Source organism: Macrobrachium nipponense, chromosome 5, assembly GCF_015104395.2.
Source record: "Macrobrachium nipponense isolate FS-2020 chromosome 5, ASM1510439v2, whole genome shotgun sequence".
In the NCBI taxonomy this organism is placed as follows: domain Eukaryota; kingdom Metazoa; phylum Arthropoda; class Malacostraca; order Decapoda; family Palaemonidae; genus Macrobrachium; species Macrobrachium nipponense.
Window position 1 is genome coordinate 72,326,350 of NC_061107.1, and position 17,428 is coordinate 72,343,777.

The 17,428-nt window shown below is 48.6% G+C and overlaps 1 protein-coding gene across 1 annotated transcript in view; it reads left to right on the forward strand.

Moving 5' to 3' along the window:
• The first annotated feature begins 1,344 nt into the window (after positions 1–1,344).
• The window catches only part of LOC135215824 (DNA replication factor Cdt1-like), a 71,836-nt gene continuing 55,752 nt past the window's right edge, over positions 1,345–17,428 (forward strand). Inside the window, exon 1 of the mRNA XM_064250776.1 lies at positions 1,345–1,394. Coding sequence (XP_064106846.1) covers positions 1,345–1,394 — 50 coding nt within the window. The remainder of the gene's footprint in view (positions 1,395–17,428) is intronic.

The following is a 17,428-nucleotide window of genomic DNA, read 5'->3' on the forward strand; positions in this document are numbered from 1 at the left end:
TCGGACCAAGTACTAAGAGAGAGGCAAGCGTATCTCTTTGTACCAGCAACCAAGAACAAGTTCCTGTTTGCAAGAGGCAACATAAAGTTATGGGTTTGTCTCTTGTTGGCATCCACTTCCCCCCCCTTGTTGGGGGAAGTGGTGGATATTCACTCCTATCCCTAGTGAAAGGGATAGGATGGGGCTCTGTCATATAGCTCACCTGCATCTCGTCCTTATCCAGCATGATGACGACCGTGTCCCTCTGCTCACAGGTAGAAGGGGAGAAAAAGATGGGAAGAGGAGCCAGTCACACTCTCATTCACTCATCCATTCTTACAGTCACACCAGGACTCGATGCTGTTCAGCCTGCGAGGGTCTGGGTTAGCTACACAACGTGTTGAGCAGCCACCACGGGTCCCAAGGAAAAAGTATCCAAGGACCTGTGGGCAATATCCCGAAGGTAGAAGGAGGTGAAGGTAGTCTGGTTGGCCCAGACCCCTGCCTTCAGGACCTGCGCCACGGAGAAGTACTTGCGGAACGCAAGGGAAGGACCAATGCTCCTGACTTCGTGGGCTCTCGGACGGAGCGTACAGATGTCGTCACTACCATCAGCCTCGTACGCTCTCCTGATCACCTCACGCAGCCAGAAAGAAAGCGTGTTCTTGGATACTTCTTTCTTGGTCACCCCGGTGCTAACGAAGAGGCGTCGGCACTCAGGCCTGAGGTGTTGAGTTCTCTTCAGATAGCGCCGTAGCGCCCTCACAGGTCAAAGCAGCATCTCATCCGCATTATTATTGGTGAAGTCCATTAGGGAGGGGATTGTGAAAGACTCGAACCTGTCGTCAGGGATCGACGGTTTCTGAGTCTTCGCAATGAAGTTCAGGACGAAATCGAGTGACACAGATCCCCATTCCCTTGAATGTTTCACATCGAAGGAAAGACCATGAAGTTCCCCTACTCTCTTCGCCGATGCCAGGGCCAGCAAGAAGAGGGTCTTGAGGGTCAGATCCCTGTCTGACGACATTCGGAGTGGCTCGAAGGGTCTTCAAGTCAAACTCCTAAGGACGAGAGTCACGTCCCACTCAGGGGGCCTGAGTTCCCTGGGTGGGCAAGACATTTCAAAGCTCCTCATAAGCAAGGAGATCTCGAACGAGTTCGAGATGTCCAATCCCCTCAGTTTCAGGACTAGTGCCAGGGCGGCTCTATATCCTTTCACTGTGGGGACTGAGAGGAGCTTTTCTCGGCGAAGAAAAACGAGGAAATCCGCTACCTGCTGAAGAATGGCTCTGAGAGGAGATAGACCCCCGTCTACGACACCAACCACAGAAGACGGCCCACTTCTCTACAGCTCGTTTGCTCAGCATGGTCTCGATCTCCTGTCGTAGTGCCACGTCCTTCGATGATCCTGGAACGTAAGTCTGCAGATGGACCGGGTTGGAGGTGAGGGTTGGCCGAGATTCGAAGGACATCTACTATCCAGGTCTCGGCACCGTAGCGCTACCAAGTTGCCCAATGGCTCGCCAGGCACCCCCCCACTTCCGGCAGCAGGTGAGGGGGAACGCCGTCCCTAGCGTTTCCCCCCTTTCCTCGACTTCTTCCCTGCCCTCCCTCGTGAGAAGGAAGGGTGGGAGGAGGGCTGGTTACGGCCCGCCTTTGCAGAAGACGAAGAAGACAGAGTCTTTCCTCGGGGCTTCGACGAGGCAATCGTCTTAGCAGCCGAGGAAGCGCTAGCCGAGCTCTTGGGCTTGGCCGCAATTCAAGGCTGCCCAGAAGCCTTTGAAACTGCCTGGTGAATGAGACGGTCACTGTCGTCAGTGCGCCCTCTGTCCACCGCAGGGTCACCATCTCTCCAGGGAAGAGAGAGGAGGAACTCCGTACTGGTCCATTGCGTAGGCCCAACGCCGCCTCACGCCCAGCCGCCCTCCTGGATACGCGGGTAAGGACTGCGTCCCTACGGCAAAGTACCAGGTTGGCCCACAGGTTTGCTGTCTGGTGGGCGAGGAAGGAGATGGCTCTTCCTCCAGACCGACAAAGTCTCCTGAAAGCCGAGTCTTCTTTGGGGGAGATTCCCCCGGAGTTGGCTGCGACCTTAGACACTGTGAGGGACCACAGGTCTAACCAGGAGACGGCCTGGAAAGCTGCCATAGCGGTAGATTCCAGGCCTAGTGCCTCTTGCTGCGAGAACCAGAGGTTCTCCGACAGGAGCTGCTGCAGAGACACACCCGGAGTTAGCCTGGCTAACTCTGGGTTCACCTGTTTGGGCGGCATTGGATCCTCCGAAGGCACATAAAAACGCCGCTGTCGCAGTAGAGGAGGTGGAAGTAGCTTGTTCGATCTGCTCGACCTGAGAGAGCCTTCCTGTCCAGAGACGAGAGACTCTACCTGGTTCAGAACAGAATCGGCAAGCTCAGAACGCGGCAACCCCACCGTCGGTTTGGGTTCCCTCTTCGGGCCCCAAAACGACTCGAGCCGGGATGTGGGCTCGGATGGTGGGAGCGGCGATCCTTCCCCGAGGTCGTGTGCTGACGAATCAGCCCAATAACCTCGGCAAAGTTCCTCTGGATCTCGGGAGTCACTGCATCTTGCAGAGTAGGACCGTCAAGTCCCTTGAACAACAGCATATCCTGATCTCCTCCCCCTTCAGGAGGGGGAACGGCGACAGACCCCTCTCGGTCTCCTCCTGTCACTTGCGTGTACGACCTGGTCGATCCAAGGACCGTGCCTGGCACATACGGCATCGTGACGGGATCGTGCGGGGCACGCCCCTCACGATCACTCCTCAGTGCCTCGCTCTTCCCGGTGTAACCCGAGGAAGTTGAAGGCACGAGAGAGGCAGACCCGACGCTCCCCCCTCGCTCACTGGCAGAACCAGCGGGCTTGGAGGGCTGCAGGCGATCACCAACCCGCGGTGGGGATCGAGCTGCAGGCTAGTCGAGCCGTTTCCCTGGGGAGAACGGCTGGACCAAGAACAGCGGCCCCGATCTTGTGTGTCAGAGGAGCTACTGCTGGTTGCCCTACCATTCCATTCCCTGTGGGAGCGGTGGTCAGGCGACCTGCAGAGACCACTGTCACGGTGAGACCGGTGCTTGTCCTCACAGCGTGTCGAACCACTGGCTGGCGCCAGCGATCGGGGGGACCTCTTCCCAGCCTCAGCCCGTGGCCGGTCAGAGACCGTCACGTCAACCCGGGTAGCCAGCTGGTCGCTACGAGAACGAGAGCTGGCCTTGTGAGAGTCACCTGAGCGGCTCTCACCAGCCTTCCGCTCCGTGCCGTGAACCTGGCACCGAGCGAGCTCTGGCGTCTGGTTCTTGGCTGCACGGTCACCAGTAGGCGACCGTACACTCGGTACCTCTCGCGAACGAGAGGCCGAGACGGAAGCTGGTGTAGCGGCAGAGCCCCTAACACCAGGCGAGGAAGTACTGGTGTTAGCCGGTACCCCTCTGGTCCCCGTAGTCTTCTTCCTTGCGGAAGAAGAGACGGGCCCTGCTTCCGAAGGCCCTGAGAAGCTCCCAAGGGAGACTTCTTAGGTGGGGAGGAGGCAGCCTTCTTCTTCCTCGGCTGTGAAGCCTTGAAAGTCGAAGGGGGAGAGGCGGCAGACGACGACGACGAAGAAGACGATGAAGACGACGACACATTCCTCCTCTTCCTCTTCTTCTTTGTCAGCTTCCTCAAGACAGACGGTAAGTCTGCCATCCAGGGCGGAGCCGGGGCTGCTGTTGCCGAAGCAACAGGGCCCGGACGCACCTGTCCGGACAGACCAACGTCTGGGGCAGCAACACCACGAACAGGAACGACGTCAGCAGGTGTGGACCTCTCAGGAACGGCAGGAACAACAGGAACGGTCAGCACAGTCTCGGTAGGTACGGCAGGCAGCACAGGCAACACAGGAGGCGGAGCAACAGCCAGCGACATCCTGGGTACAGCGGCAGGTCCAGGGGCAAGCTCTTAGGGCAGCAAAAGTCTGGTCGCGGCAGCACGGTAAACCCGGGCAGCGGCGGCACGCCCCCCACTCGGTACAGCGATCATACCCTGCACAGCGGCTGTAGGCGACACTGACACCACATGAGGAGAATACACCAGGTGAGGGGGGGCGGCGTACTCTGGAGTCAACAAGGTGGTCGTTGTAGTGGTCACCGTCCAATGGGTAACCGCAGCAGACCCAGCCAAATGATACAGCAGCCCCTGAACACTAGGCACGCCCTGCAAGCCCAAAGACGCCCACACCTGACCAAGGTCATCCCTCGTGGTAGAAGCACCTGCGGTAGCAACAGTCGGGTGATTGGGGGGGTTTCCCCTCGCACGGGGGGGACAAGCCCCACCCCGAACGAATGGAAGACCCCGAATACAATTGAACGTCGGGGTACCGAGCGCCCTCCTCCACACTTGACAGATCAGGTGAGGAGGACCTGGATAACCCCCCCGAAGGGGAAGGTGCCATACGCGGGAGCCGAGCAGGGGGCAGGAAAGAAGACGAAGTATCCGTCACCAAGGGAGTCGCGGAAGAGCTTTCCGACAACTCCTTGGCAGGCCTTCGCTTCTTCCTACCCTCATACAAGCCCCACTGCACCTCCGACCAATTCTCACAAAATGCACAGGGCTTGGCGCGAGAGCACTCCCGCCCTCGGCACCGAGTACACAATACATGAGGATCAATTTCAGGGAAACTGCGGAATTTCTTGCATTTACGCCCTTCAGTCCCGGGGCACAGTCGTCGGGTAATAGGAGTGCGCAGAGAATCCATGATCCTTAATTCACTTCACAATAACAATGAAAAAATGAATAATTGTACTTACTATCTTCAGTTTCACAATGCAAACAGAAAGAGAAAACGCAACCATACGAAAGATAAACGACGATGAAGCGGGCAGAGAGCATTGATAAACACATCCACACGCCAGCAGACCAAAAGCAAAAGATTCTTCACCTCCCAGTCGCGCGGTGCGCGCACTGTCGGACAAGCAGTTAACCACCAAACCCCTTGTTCGAAAGCTTACGACCTATCCAGCTGCTGCTAGTAACCTTCCTATTGTAAAAGGACCGAAAGGTTTGTATCCTGTGTCGGAACAACGAAAGCAAATACAAAGATTTCTGTTGTTGCTGTAAAGTCCGAGATTCTCCCAGACCACCGATAACAATTTTAAAACTCGTGCGCCGCCAACTCAGTAGACTCGCCACCATCCTCCCACTCTCCCTTTGGTTCCTGATGCTAGTCACCGCCATAACATCCTGCTCACCTATTGGTCAGCATCTCTCCCATCATGCTGTACGTAGCGGCGTGCTTTTTCGGCCACTTCGCGGCAACATCGGTATCGTAAGCACGCGGAATTCATTCGTTCTATACTATTTCGTTTATTAACGTAAATTCGTTAGTGATTTCGTTGTAGTACTACTTTATCGTGTTGTGTGAGAACTTTGCTTCATACGTATACGTACTACATAACTTAATTATGTACAGTATATATACAAAGTTATGGGTCCCACGAAAGTTGAAGTAGGAAAGAAGAGGATGCTTTCTTTGGAGACGAAGATGGAGATAATTAAAAAGTATCAAGCTGGCATGCGATTGAGTGTGATCGCCAAGGAATATGGCCGAAATCCGTCGACAATAGGCACCATCCTGAAGCAGAAGGATGCCATCAAAGCAGCTACACCTTCCAAGGGCATGACTATTTTGTCTAGCAAGAGGAGCCACGTGCACGATGAGATGGAAAGGCTGCTTTTTGTCTGGATAAACGACAAAGAAATCGCTGGCGATACGATAACCAAGCCGGCAATCTCCCACAAGGCCAGCGATATTTTCTGTGATTTGATTGCCCAGGGCGAAGACGACGGAGGAGAAGGGACATCGACGTCAACCCAAGACTTCAAGGCTTCTCATGGGTGGTTCGAAAAATTCCGTAAATGGACTGGCATCCATTCGGTGGTGCGGCATGGGGAGGTGGCCAGCTCGGACACGAAAGCGGCCGAAGCCTTTATTAAGACGTTCGACGAGATGACAATCAAGGAAGGCAACAGTTCTCAGCAAGTCTTCAACTGATGAGACTGGCCTTTTTTGGAAAAAAATGCCTTGTTGGACATACATCACGCAGGAAGAGAAGAAGCTACCCGGGCATAAGCCTATGAAAGACAGGCTTACGCACGCACTTTGTTCGAACGCCAGTGGGGATTGCAAGGTGAAGCCCCTACTTGTGTATCATTCAGACTCCTCAAGCCTTCAAGGCCCACAGAGTGCTTAAGGAGAAGCTTCCAGTGATGTGGAGGGCTAATGCGAAAGCCTGGGTAACGAGACTTTTGTTCACCGAGTGGGTAAGTCTGTGTTTCGGCCCGACAGTGAAGAAATTCTTGGAAGAGAAGCGCCTCCCTCTGAAATGTCTGCTGTTGTTGGACGATGCCCCTGCTCACCCTCCTGGCCTCGAGGAAGATATCCTAGCGGAGTTTTCGTTTATCAAGGTTTTTTATCTTCTGCCTAACACCACCCCTCTCCTCCAGCCCATGGACCAGCAAGTGATATCGAACTTCAAGAAGCTGTATACGAAACATCTTTTCAAGAGATGTTTCGACATAACCGATACCACAAACCTCACCTTGCATGAATTTTGGAAGGAGCATTTCAATGTCGTGATATGCATCCGACTCATCGACCAAGCTTGGCAGGAGGTTTTGAGGCGAACCTTGAATTCTTCGTGGAGGAAACTCTGGCCTGATGCCGTATCCCCCGAGACTTCGAAGGATTAGACGTGGGCGAAGCTGGTGCTGCAGATTCAGGAACAGTTGACGATCCTGAAACTGTTTCGCAACGAGATCGTTGCACTCGGCAAGTCCATGGGGCTGGTCGTCGACGAGGACGACATCAGTGACCTTCTTGAGGAGCACCAAGAGGAGCTTATGATGGATGACCTGAAGGAGTTGGAGGCCATGCAACATAACGTCGTTCAAGAAGAGTTCTCTAGCAGCAGCGAGGAGGAGGAGGACAACCCTATGGTTTTCATAAGGTGCAATCATTTGTAGAAAAGACACCCCGAAAAGGCTTACACAGGTCGTATGCTTGCACAGTTCGATGACATTTGCCTGAGTCGTTTCAGGAGCATTTTGAAAATCAGGCAGAAGCAATCTTCCATGGATAATTATTTTTTAAAGAGGTCTTTAGTACTAGCAGGAGTAAGCAAAAAGGAAGATCCAATTGATACTACGAAAAAACAGAAAGTTGAAAGTGGTGAAGAAATTGAAATTTTGTAAAAAAAAAAAAAAAAAAAAAAATGTAAAAGTAAAAGACAAAAAAAATTTATTTTTAAGTTTTTGTAAAGTTAAGTGTTACAGTTTTGTTAATGTGTTTCGTAAAGTTTAGTCTATGTTTCCTAACATTTTTTATTAAGTTTCGTAAAGTTAAGTGTACACGTACTATAAGAAGTTTTCTGCCGTTTGTCCTCCTCCTTTGTCGCCACTTTCGGAGATAGCCTTACTCGAAAAGTAAGGTTCCACATTTTACAACATACATACGTATGTAATTTCTTGTATACCATGTACACTAATACACTTTGTTTACAGGTATACGTACATATTCGTACTAGTATGTACGTATTAAGTTAGGTATTGAATGGTCTAAATTGTTGTAGTATTTCATTGTTTATAAGTCAATTTAGCTTTACTATTTTGAAATTTACTGGGGTGTTTTTGTAGGGCTTGGAACGGATTAGCCATTTTACATGTAAAATGCGGTTCAAGATACAAAAAGCTCATGATACGAAAGCCGCCTCGGAATGGATTAATTTCGTATCTCGAGGTACCACAGTAATGAAAAGACTATTTGAGGGATTAGGGACTAAAGAGGAACGGGAATGGTGGGGGTCGTCAGAAGGCAATGCTAGTTCTGGGAGAGGGAGGGAGGGAAAACCAGAGATATCAGGGAAGATGGAACCGAGGTAGGGGTGGAAGAAATATGATGTTATTATGATATAACAAAGTTTCATGTATACTTACCTGGCAGGTATATATATAGCTATATTCTCTGTTCGCACTGGCAGAATTTTCAAAACTCGCGGCAACCGCTAGATCACTGGTAGTTCAGGTGATCGCCACCCCGCTCCCGTGGCGCTGGTGCTCGGAATCATTCCCATTTTCGTCAGATTTTTCTCTGAACCCTGTCTCCTGAGGGGAGGTGGGTGGGAATTTAATTATATATACCTGCCAGGTAAGTATACATGAAACTTTGTTATATCATAATAACATCATTTTCATGTATGACACTTACCTGGCAGGTATATATATAGCTGATTGACACATTTGGAGGTGGGTCAAAGACAGCAACATTGTAAGAGTTTTAAAATTTAAAATTCAAAATACTCTTAGATTCCTTACCTGCTAAGGTAGCTGACTTCAGCATTCCTGCCTCTTAGCCTGCTAAACCTTAGTAGCTTCCAACTAGGACGTGACCTATTAGTTGATGAAGCTAAATACAAGGGTCTGACAACTGGACGGGACCAATTTGTTGACAGGAAACCCTAGCCCTCTCTTACCATGGGCATTCATGCTAGGATAAGTTAGAACCACCTGAACCACACACAAAACTAACCTAACACACTACACTTCACAGACTGAAGAGGAAATAACCCTCTCAGACAACCATAAAAACAACACCACTTCATTAAAATACCTAGCATGTTAGTAAGTTATGGGGTGGAAATTCCTTTGCCCAATACTGCTCCTGAGGATACATATGGACCCAACGTTTGACAATTGTCAAACGTTGTTTTGACGTTTCTAAGGTAATGACTTGCAAACACTTGAATTAGTCCTCCAAAACGTCGTTTCAATGATATCTTTGAGGGCCATATTCTTTTAAAAGCCAAGGAAGTAGCTACTGCTCTCACTTCGTGCGCCTTAACCTTAAGGATGCCGAAATTTTCTTCTTGGCATAACATATGAGATTCTTTAATTAGTTCCCTAAGGAAAAAGGCAATAGCATTTTTGGTCATTGCTCTGCTAGGATTCTTCACAGAGCACCACAGTGATTCTGAAGTTCCTCTAATCTTACTGGTTTTCTCCATATAATAGCGCAATGCCCTTACTGGACAAAGAACTCTCTCTTGTTCCTGTCCTACTAAATCTGAAAGACCCATAATTTCAAAAGACCTTGGCCATGGATGAGCTGGATTCTCGTTCTTGGCCAAGACCCCTCCTGAAATGAGCAAACCGCTTGTCATGTTTCCAGCCAATATGTTTGCTAATTGCTTGCAGCTCACTCACCCTTTTAGCTGTGGCCAAGGCCACCAAAAAGATGGTCTTTTTCGAGATATCTCTCAACGAGGCTTGATCCATCGGTTCGAACTTACTAGTTCCTAAGAATTTCAGGACCACATCGAGATTCCAGGAAGGCGCTCTGTATTGGAGCTCCTTCCTTGTTCCAAAGGAACCTTATGAGGTCTCTCAGATCTAGATTATTTGTAATATCTAAACCTCTATGTCTAAATACTGAGGCCAACATACTCCGATACCCTTTAATCGTCTGAGTTGACAATTTTATTTCTTCTTTAAGTATAAAGGAAGTCGGCAATTTGGGTCACAGAGGTACTGGATGAAGAAATCTTCCGACTCTTGCACACTTGCGAAAGATTTCCCACTTCGCCTGGTACACCTTAATAGTAGAGGTTCTTCTAGCTCCGGCCACCGCTCTGGCCGCCTCTCTAGAAAACCCCCTCGCTCTGACAAGTCTTTCGATAGTCTGAACGCAGTCAGACCAGAGCGAGGGTGTTCTTGTGGTACCTGTTGAAGTGAGGCTGTTTGAGTAGATCTACTCTTGCTGGAAGTGTCCTTGGTACATCTATTGTCCATTCCAGTACCTCTGTGAACCAATCTCGGGCCGGCCAGTATTGGAGCTATGAGAGTCATTCTTGTCCCTTGACTCTCCCTGAATTTCTTCAAAACCTTTCCTAATATCTTGAACGGGGGAAAGGCGTAGACGTCTAGCCCCGTCCAATCTAGAAGAAAGGCGTCTACTGCGACTGCTTGACGGTCTGGGACTGGAGAGCAATAAGTCGTCAATCTCTTTGTCATTGCTGTCGCAAACAAGTCCACCACTGGGCGACCCCATAATTTCCACAGACTCTGGCATACTTCTAGATGAAGAGTCCATTCTGTTGATAGAAGTTGACCTTCCCTGCTCAACAGGTCCGCTCTCACATTCTTCTCCCCTTGAATGAATCTGGTGAGAATGGTTACGTTTTCCTTCTCTGCCCAAAGAAGGATCTCCTCCGCCAACTTGCAAAGAGAGATTGAATGTGTCCCTCCTTGTTTGCGGATGTACGCCAGAGCTGTGGTATTGTCCGCGTTGACTTGCACCACCTTGTTGCGAATCACCGCGTTGAACTCTTTCAAAGCCAAGAAAATCGCCATCAGTTCCTTCCTGTTTATATGCCAAGCCGCTTCCTCCTTGCTCCAACGACCTGAACTTCTTGATGTCCGAGAGTCGCTCCCCAGCCTGCGTCCGACGCGTCTGAGAACAATACATGGTCTGGGTTCTTTTGCTGGAGAGACGCTCCCTTCGCTAACTTCCCAGGGGGAGTTAGCCACCACCGCAATTCCTCTTTGATCTTGCGAGGAATTCGAAACAGGAAGGAATCTGGTTGCGATTTTCTTGGCCAGACTTGGTTCAAAAATATTTTGTATCGGGGTCTCATGTGAAGCCTTCCTAGAGAAACGAACCGTTCCAGGGACGAGAGGGTCCCCAGTAAGCTCATCCACTCTCGTGCTGAACATTGTTCTTTCTCTAGAAAGGCTTGAACTTTCCGGATGCACTGCTCTTGTCTGTTGGGAGACGGAAAAGCCCGAAAAGTCACTGAGGAGATCAGAATCCCCAAATAACTAGCTCCTGACTGGGGTCATATTCGACTTTTCTAAGTTCACCATCAACCCTAACTCTTTCGTTAATGTTAACGTCATTTCTAAGTCCTCAGACATTGCTTTCTTGATTGGGCTCTTATGAGCCAATCGTCCAGGTATAGAGACACTCTTATTCCTAGAATGTGTAGCCACTTCGCCACGCTCGCCATCACTCTTGTAAAAACTTGTGGGGCTGTGCACAGTCCAAAGCAGAGGGCTTTGAACTGAAAGACCCTGTTCTGGATCACAAATCTCAGGTACTTCCTGGAATCCTGCATGAATTGGGATATGAAAATATGCGTCTTGAAGGTCCAGGGTAACCATCCATTCCCTCCCCTGGACGTACCGCTGCCAGTACTGAATCGGTCGTCTCCATCGTAAATTTTGTCTTCTCCACAAATAAGTTGAGTTGACTTACGTCCAGTACTGGTCTCCATCCCCCCGAGGATTTCGCTACTAAAAACAGCCGGTTGTAAAATCCCGGAGATAAGTGATCCAGAACAGGTTCTATTGCTCCTTTCTGAGCATAGAAAGAACTTGTTCTTGTAGTGCTTCTTGTTTTCCCTGGTCCCGGATCGCTGTAGTGAGCTCCAAGCTCTTGGCGATGTCGCAAGAGGTGGTCTCTTCAGAAAAGGGATCTTGTAACCTTCTTTGGCTACCTTGACGACCCAAGGATCTGCTCCCTTTTCTTGCCAAATCTCCCAAACTTCTGGAGTCTGGCACCTACTGATGTCTGAAGGACTTGTTGTTCATTGTTTACTACTGGGTTTCGAACCCCTCTTGGACGGAGCTCTTCTTGCTCTGAAGGCAGGACGAGAAAAGGACTTGCCTCGAAAGGGCTGACTAGCTTGTCTTGATTCCTTAGGCGTCTTCTTAACCACCTTGTTGGGTAAAAATTTTCTTACCGAAGAAGTTAACAGATCCTGCGTCGCCTTCTGAGTTAGGGAAGCGAAATATCCTTGATATATCCGCAGGAAATAACTGATCCGAAAGTGGGGAATAACCATTCGGATTTCTGGGCGTTAGAAACGCCCTTAGCAGCAAAAGAGCATAGGAGTGACCTTTTCTTTAAAACTCCTGCGGTGAAAAAGAGATGCTAATTCATTCGCACCATCCCTTAAGGCTTTGTCCATGCAGGACATAATACTGCTTGGGAGTTGAGAAGCCGTTGATTCATTATTTTCCACTGTTCGTCCAGAGCCCCCAAGGACCAATCAAGAAAATTGAAAACCTCGAAGGTCCGGAAAATCCCTTTCAAGAGATGATCTAACTCTGATGGAGACCACCACACTTTAGCCGAATTCAAGGCATGTCTGCGGAACTGTCAACAATGTTTGGAAAAATCCCCCTGGGAGGAGGCAGGAACTCCCAGGCCGAGATTTTCCCCCGTCGCATACCAAATTCCGGACTTCGATGCAATTTTGGCTGGAGGGAAAGAGAACACAGTCTTGCCCGCTTCCCTCTTTTCCTTCAACCACGTATCAATTCTTTGAAGAGCCTTCTTAGCCGTAATCGAAAACTTCATCTTCAAAAACGAGGACTTCTTCGGAGTTTTATTCTTGGAGAATTGAGAAAGGGGGTGATGTCGGAGCTGCAGGCTGAAAATCCCCTTCAAAAAGTGAAAGAAGGCAATTCGTTAATTTCTTATAGTCTGAAGAAGGTGCTTCACCATCTTTTTCTTCCTCAGATTCTAAGTCTTCTATCTCCTCTTCTGCCGAAGACACATCCTGTAAACCAAGGTCTTGCTGCAGAAAATCTTCTCCAACCTCGCGGGAAGAAGCCGGCTCCTGCCGCCTGCGTCCTGCGTCCTGCGTCCTTCTGAGCTCCGAGGTTGCGTCCTGCGTCCTGTTCCGGAAGCTTGCGTCCTGCGTCCTGCTCCGGAAAACTTGCGTCCTGCTTCCTGTTCTCGTAACTTGCGTCCTGCGTCCTGCTCCCGTAACTTGCGTACTACCCGAGACTTCGAAGCGTGATGAGAAGGAGGCAAACCATCAAGCGTCCTTTTAGATGACTTGACGGGGAGAGATGCGTCCTTACGCCTCGTAGGAGGATGTTCCGATGTTCCCCACGATTTAACTAAATCGGCTAACCTTCCTTGCATCTCTTCAAGGAAGTTCCTAGTCTCTGTTTCCTGGCGGGAAGTCTGAGCAAGCGGAGACGACGACGAGAAGGATCATCAAAACGAGAAATTCGATCCTGATCTCTACGATAAGGAGAAGATATCGGAGAGACTGCTCCGTATTCAGAAGGAGGGTCCTATCCAGAGAACCGTCGTATACATGAGGTCTTGCGTCTGTCTTGACTTAAAGGATCTCCTCCTTTTAAACGGAACCCACCTCTTCCTCATCACTAGAAGAGAAAATCTCGGGACTACTCCCACCGCTCTTGAGGGTCACGCTCATCTTGAGAAGACGTAGGTCTATGCGTCCTCTTCAGAGGACGCGAAAACTTCCGCATAACGTCCATACTTGCCTGACGCAGCACTATCTTGTAGAAAAAGGGAAAAACACTTCCCAGTGTCTGCCTTTTCTATGACGCAACTGCTGCAGCCTGGGACGCAACAGGACTGCCTGAAGGGACGACTGATCGTAAGGGAACCCCTCTCGCCTCCCTTTGACTGTCAACATGCCTTCTCCCTTGGTCTGGGAGCTTGGCATAGGCCTAGGTCTAGGAGCACGAGTGAGACGATCAGCTGCCCCCTCCACTACACTGACACTTTCAAACGTTACCCACTTGTCTGTAAGACGCTGAATCTGATCGCCCATTGACGCAAGGGCGGCAAACACTTTCACATAATTAGTATCCTCAGGAACAGCAGCAGGCGCAGGAGAGACCTGAGGAGAAGGATTAACAACTTCTACTTGGGAAGAAGGGGGAGAAATAACAGAAGTATTCAAGGCCTTACTAGAAGATCCTGACCTCTCACTCCGAGACACCGATCTTCTTACTCTATCCTTTTCTAGTCTCTCAACATATTTTGTGAAAGTCTTCCACTCCTTCTCATTTAAACTTCACACTCATTACATCTATTATCCCCAGTACACAAAACCTCTCTACACTTCTTACATACTGTGTGAGGGTCTACCGAGGCTTTCGGCAGTCTCACCTTGACACCCTTCTTTCATACACACTCGAAATACTACACCAGAAATCGACATTATAAGAACTTCCAATCGCGTTGCCAATCCAACTTTCCAATACGATACCCAATAAACCATCCAAGTACAGCGAAAGTCAGCTAACGAGTTTCGAATTCTAGCAGGGAACCAACAACGATGTTGCCGGTTCAGTGGCAGAAAAAAATCTGACGAAAATGGGAATGATTCCGAGCACCAGCGCCACGGGAGCGTCGGGGTGGCGATCACCTGAACTACCATGATCTAGCGGTTGCCGCGAGTTTTGAAAATTCTGCCAGTGCGAACAGAGAATATAGCTATATATATACCTGCCAGGTAAGTGTCATACATGAAAACTATAAACAAAGAAGGGAAGGTAACAATGTGTGCAACATGCAGCTCGGAATGGCATTGGGCCAGGGATTGTCCTCAGAATTTTCATAATAGGAAGAAAACTGAAACAAAACTAGAAGAAAATAAGCTGAAAACAGAAACTGGGACAGAAGAAGAAGAGGTTTATGTAGGAGAAGTTAATAAAATAGTGGAAGAGTCGTGGGAGGTGGTTGATGCAATTTTAGGCACAGGGTGTAAATATGATATTGTTATGATACAATAAAGTTTTATACATACTTACCTGGCAGATATATACATAGCTATTACTCCGTCGTCCCGACAGAAATTCGAATTTCGTGGCACACGCGGCAGGTAGGTCAGGTGATCTACCCCCCCGCCGCTGGGTGGCGGGAATAGGAACCATACCCGTTTTCTAATTCATATTTTTTCTTCCAGCTGTCTCCCGAGGGGAGGCTGGGTGGGCGATTTAATTGTATATATCTGCCAGGTAAGTATGTATAAAACTTTATTGTATCATAACAATATCATTTTTATACATTCAACTTACCTGTCAGATATATACATAGCTGATTCACACCATTGGTGGAGGGTAAAAGACAGCTATTACTGAATACGTAGACAGGTAAACAACATACAGGCAGTCCCCAGGTTACGACGGGGGTTCCGTTCTTGAGACGCGTCGTAAGCCGAAAATCGTCGTAAGCCGGAACGACGCTTGGAAATATGTCTTAAACTAATAAAAAGTTATAAAAACCTTACTTGTAATCCTTTGGTTACACTACATGTTGTTTCCTGTAGTTTTATGTACAACCTGGAGTTATTTTCATAAAAGAATGCTGGTTCTTGAAGGTAAAAACTATTGTAATCCTCTGGTGACACAACATTCTTGAAGTTTTATGTACAACCTGGAGTGATTTTGCCAAATCTTGAGGGCTACAAGAACAGCTGATTACTATTTATGTATCATATAGACTAATTAAAGTAAACGTATCTTTAAATAGGCTTATATATTAGTATCAACAAAACATTTCCTGCCATGAGTCAGAGGCCGTTTAATGAAACGAACACTTCTCTGTCCTATCTGTTCAGAAAATAAACGTTACGTCAATCCCCGGGACCATTGTTGCCAAGGCGTCTCTCTCTCTCTCTCTCTCTCTGATCAAATTATACTGGATAATGTCTCTCTTTGGATATTTCGATTTTGCCAAATCTTGAGGGCTACAAGAACAGTTGATTACTATTCACGTATCATATAGACTAATTAAAGTAAACGTATCTGTAAATAGGCTTATATTATTTGTATCAACAAAACATTTACTGGCATGAGTCAGAGGCCGTTTAACGAAACGAACACTTCTCTGTCCTTAACTCGGAGCGTCAGAAGACGCCTCTCTCTCTCTCTCTCTCTCTCTCTCTCTCTCTCTCTCTCTCTCTCTCTCTCTCTCTCTCTCTCTCTCTGATCAAATTACTGGATAATGTCTCTCTTTGGATACTTGGAATTTGCGTTGTAATCTAACCAGAAACTTCGTTTTGTTATTATTACTGGAAACAAGCAATGATTTTTTCATTATTTGCGCTTTTGGACTGTTATATGTAAACTTTGCGCACCGCAAGCTAGTATGTATTCATTCGCTCGGAAACTAGTTCCGCATATGAGGCGTCACTAAAAAACATCGAAAAATACGACATAAAAAGTGTTGAAAATCATCGTAACCTCAAAATTTTTGTTGTAATCTAACCAGAAACTTATTTTTATTAATATACTGTGCTAAACTATAAAGGATTTTTATCATAGTATGCGTTTTTTAAAAGCGTCGTTAACTCGGAGCGTCGGAAGCGTCAGCGTCGTAACCTCGGAACAAGCGTCGTAACCCAGGACGGATTTTTCCATTGAATATTTAAGAAAAAGCGTTGTAACCTCGGAACGTCGTAAGCCGGAACCGTCGTAACCCGGGGACCGCCTGTACGTTGTTGGTAATAAATAAATAAAACCTTGGTTCCTATGTGTTTAGACGAAGGGTCGACTTCCTAGCTATTGCTAGTAGTCTGCTTCGTCTCAAGAGCCTCAGCGAGGATGTGACCTATGGCTAAGAGTTCTTGTAGATCTGTCAATGGGGTCTTATCCACTTACTTGACAGAATCTAGTGGTCATTTGTCAATGGGGTCTTATCCACTTACATGACAATACACCAATGCCTATTGGCATAATTTAAGGAGCACAACACCGATCCCAATCCCCTGATCCTAACACGAGGGTTTGTGCTTAATTTGAAAAGAGCTATCCCCAAACTCATTTCAAATAACCCCAGAAAATAATACACTTATGTTAAAATAAAAAATTTTTAATTCACTAGTTAAGGATCAGTGTCGGCTCCCTATCCCAGCAATGCATCCGTGGACACGTATAACAAAGAGAGAAGGATCTCTCATAGGCCCACTTGATCTCCTTCGTGCAAAGAGAAGTCAACACAGAGTTGCATCTCCCGTTATTACAGCTAATATGTCTCTCACGACATATTGTTATGGAAAGAACAAGAATTGTTAAAAGCTCGCACTTCAAGCGCTTTTAATTCTTAGCTGTTTGAAGGAATCATCAAGTTACTCAAGAAGTGCTTTAGAGATTCCACTGTTCCAAAGAAGACCAGGGCTTTCTTTGAAAATAGATCTCTTCTGGAAGCCGAGCCCGCGCGCCTGGCTGGCGCCTCGCGCCTGCCTGGCGCCTGCGGCGTCCTGGCTGGCGCCTCACTCGCGTCTGGCGCCTGGCTGGTGCTTCGCTTGCCTGGCGCCTGGCGCCTGCCTGGCGCCTCGCCCCTGGCTTGCGCCTGGCGCCTGGTTGGCGCCTCTCGCCTGCTTGGCGTCTCACGCCTGGCTGGCGCCTCACTCGCACCTGGCTGGCGCCTCGCGCCTGGCGCCTGGCTGACTTCTCCCCAATTGCTGGAGATTCGAGCTTGTTCAGAGTCTCGACGAAAACTGGCGATGTCCACCTCGGACACTTTATTTGCCTGATTTATTCGCCTCTAGCGCATCTGCGCCAGATTGGAGGCCTACTCCTTCTCCTCATCAGACAATGACAGTGTTTATTTGGACTGTCTTGCTCTGGCGTC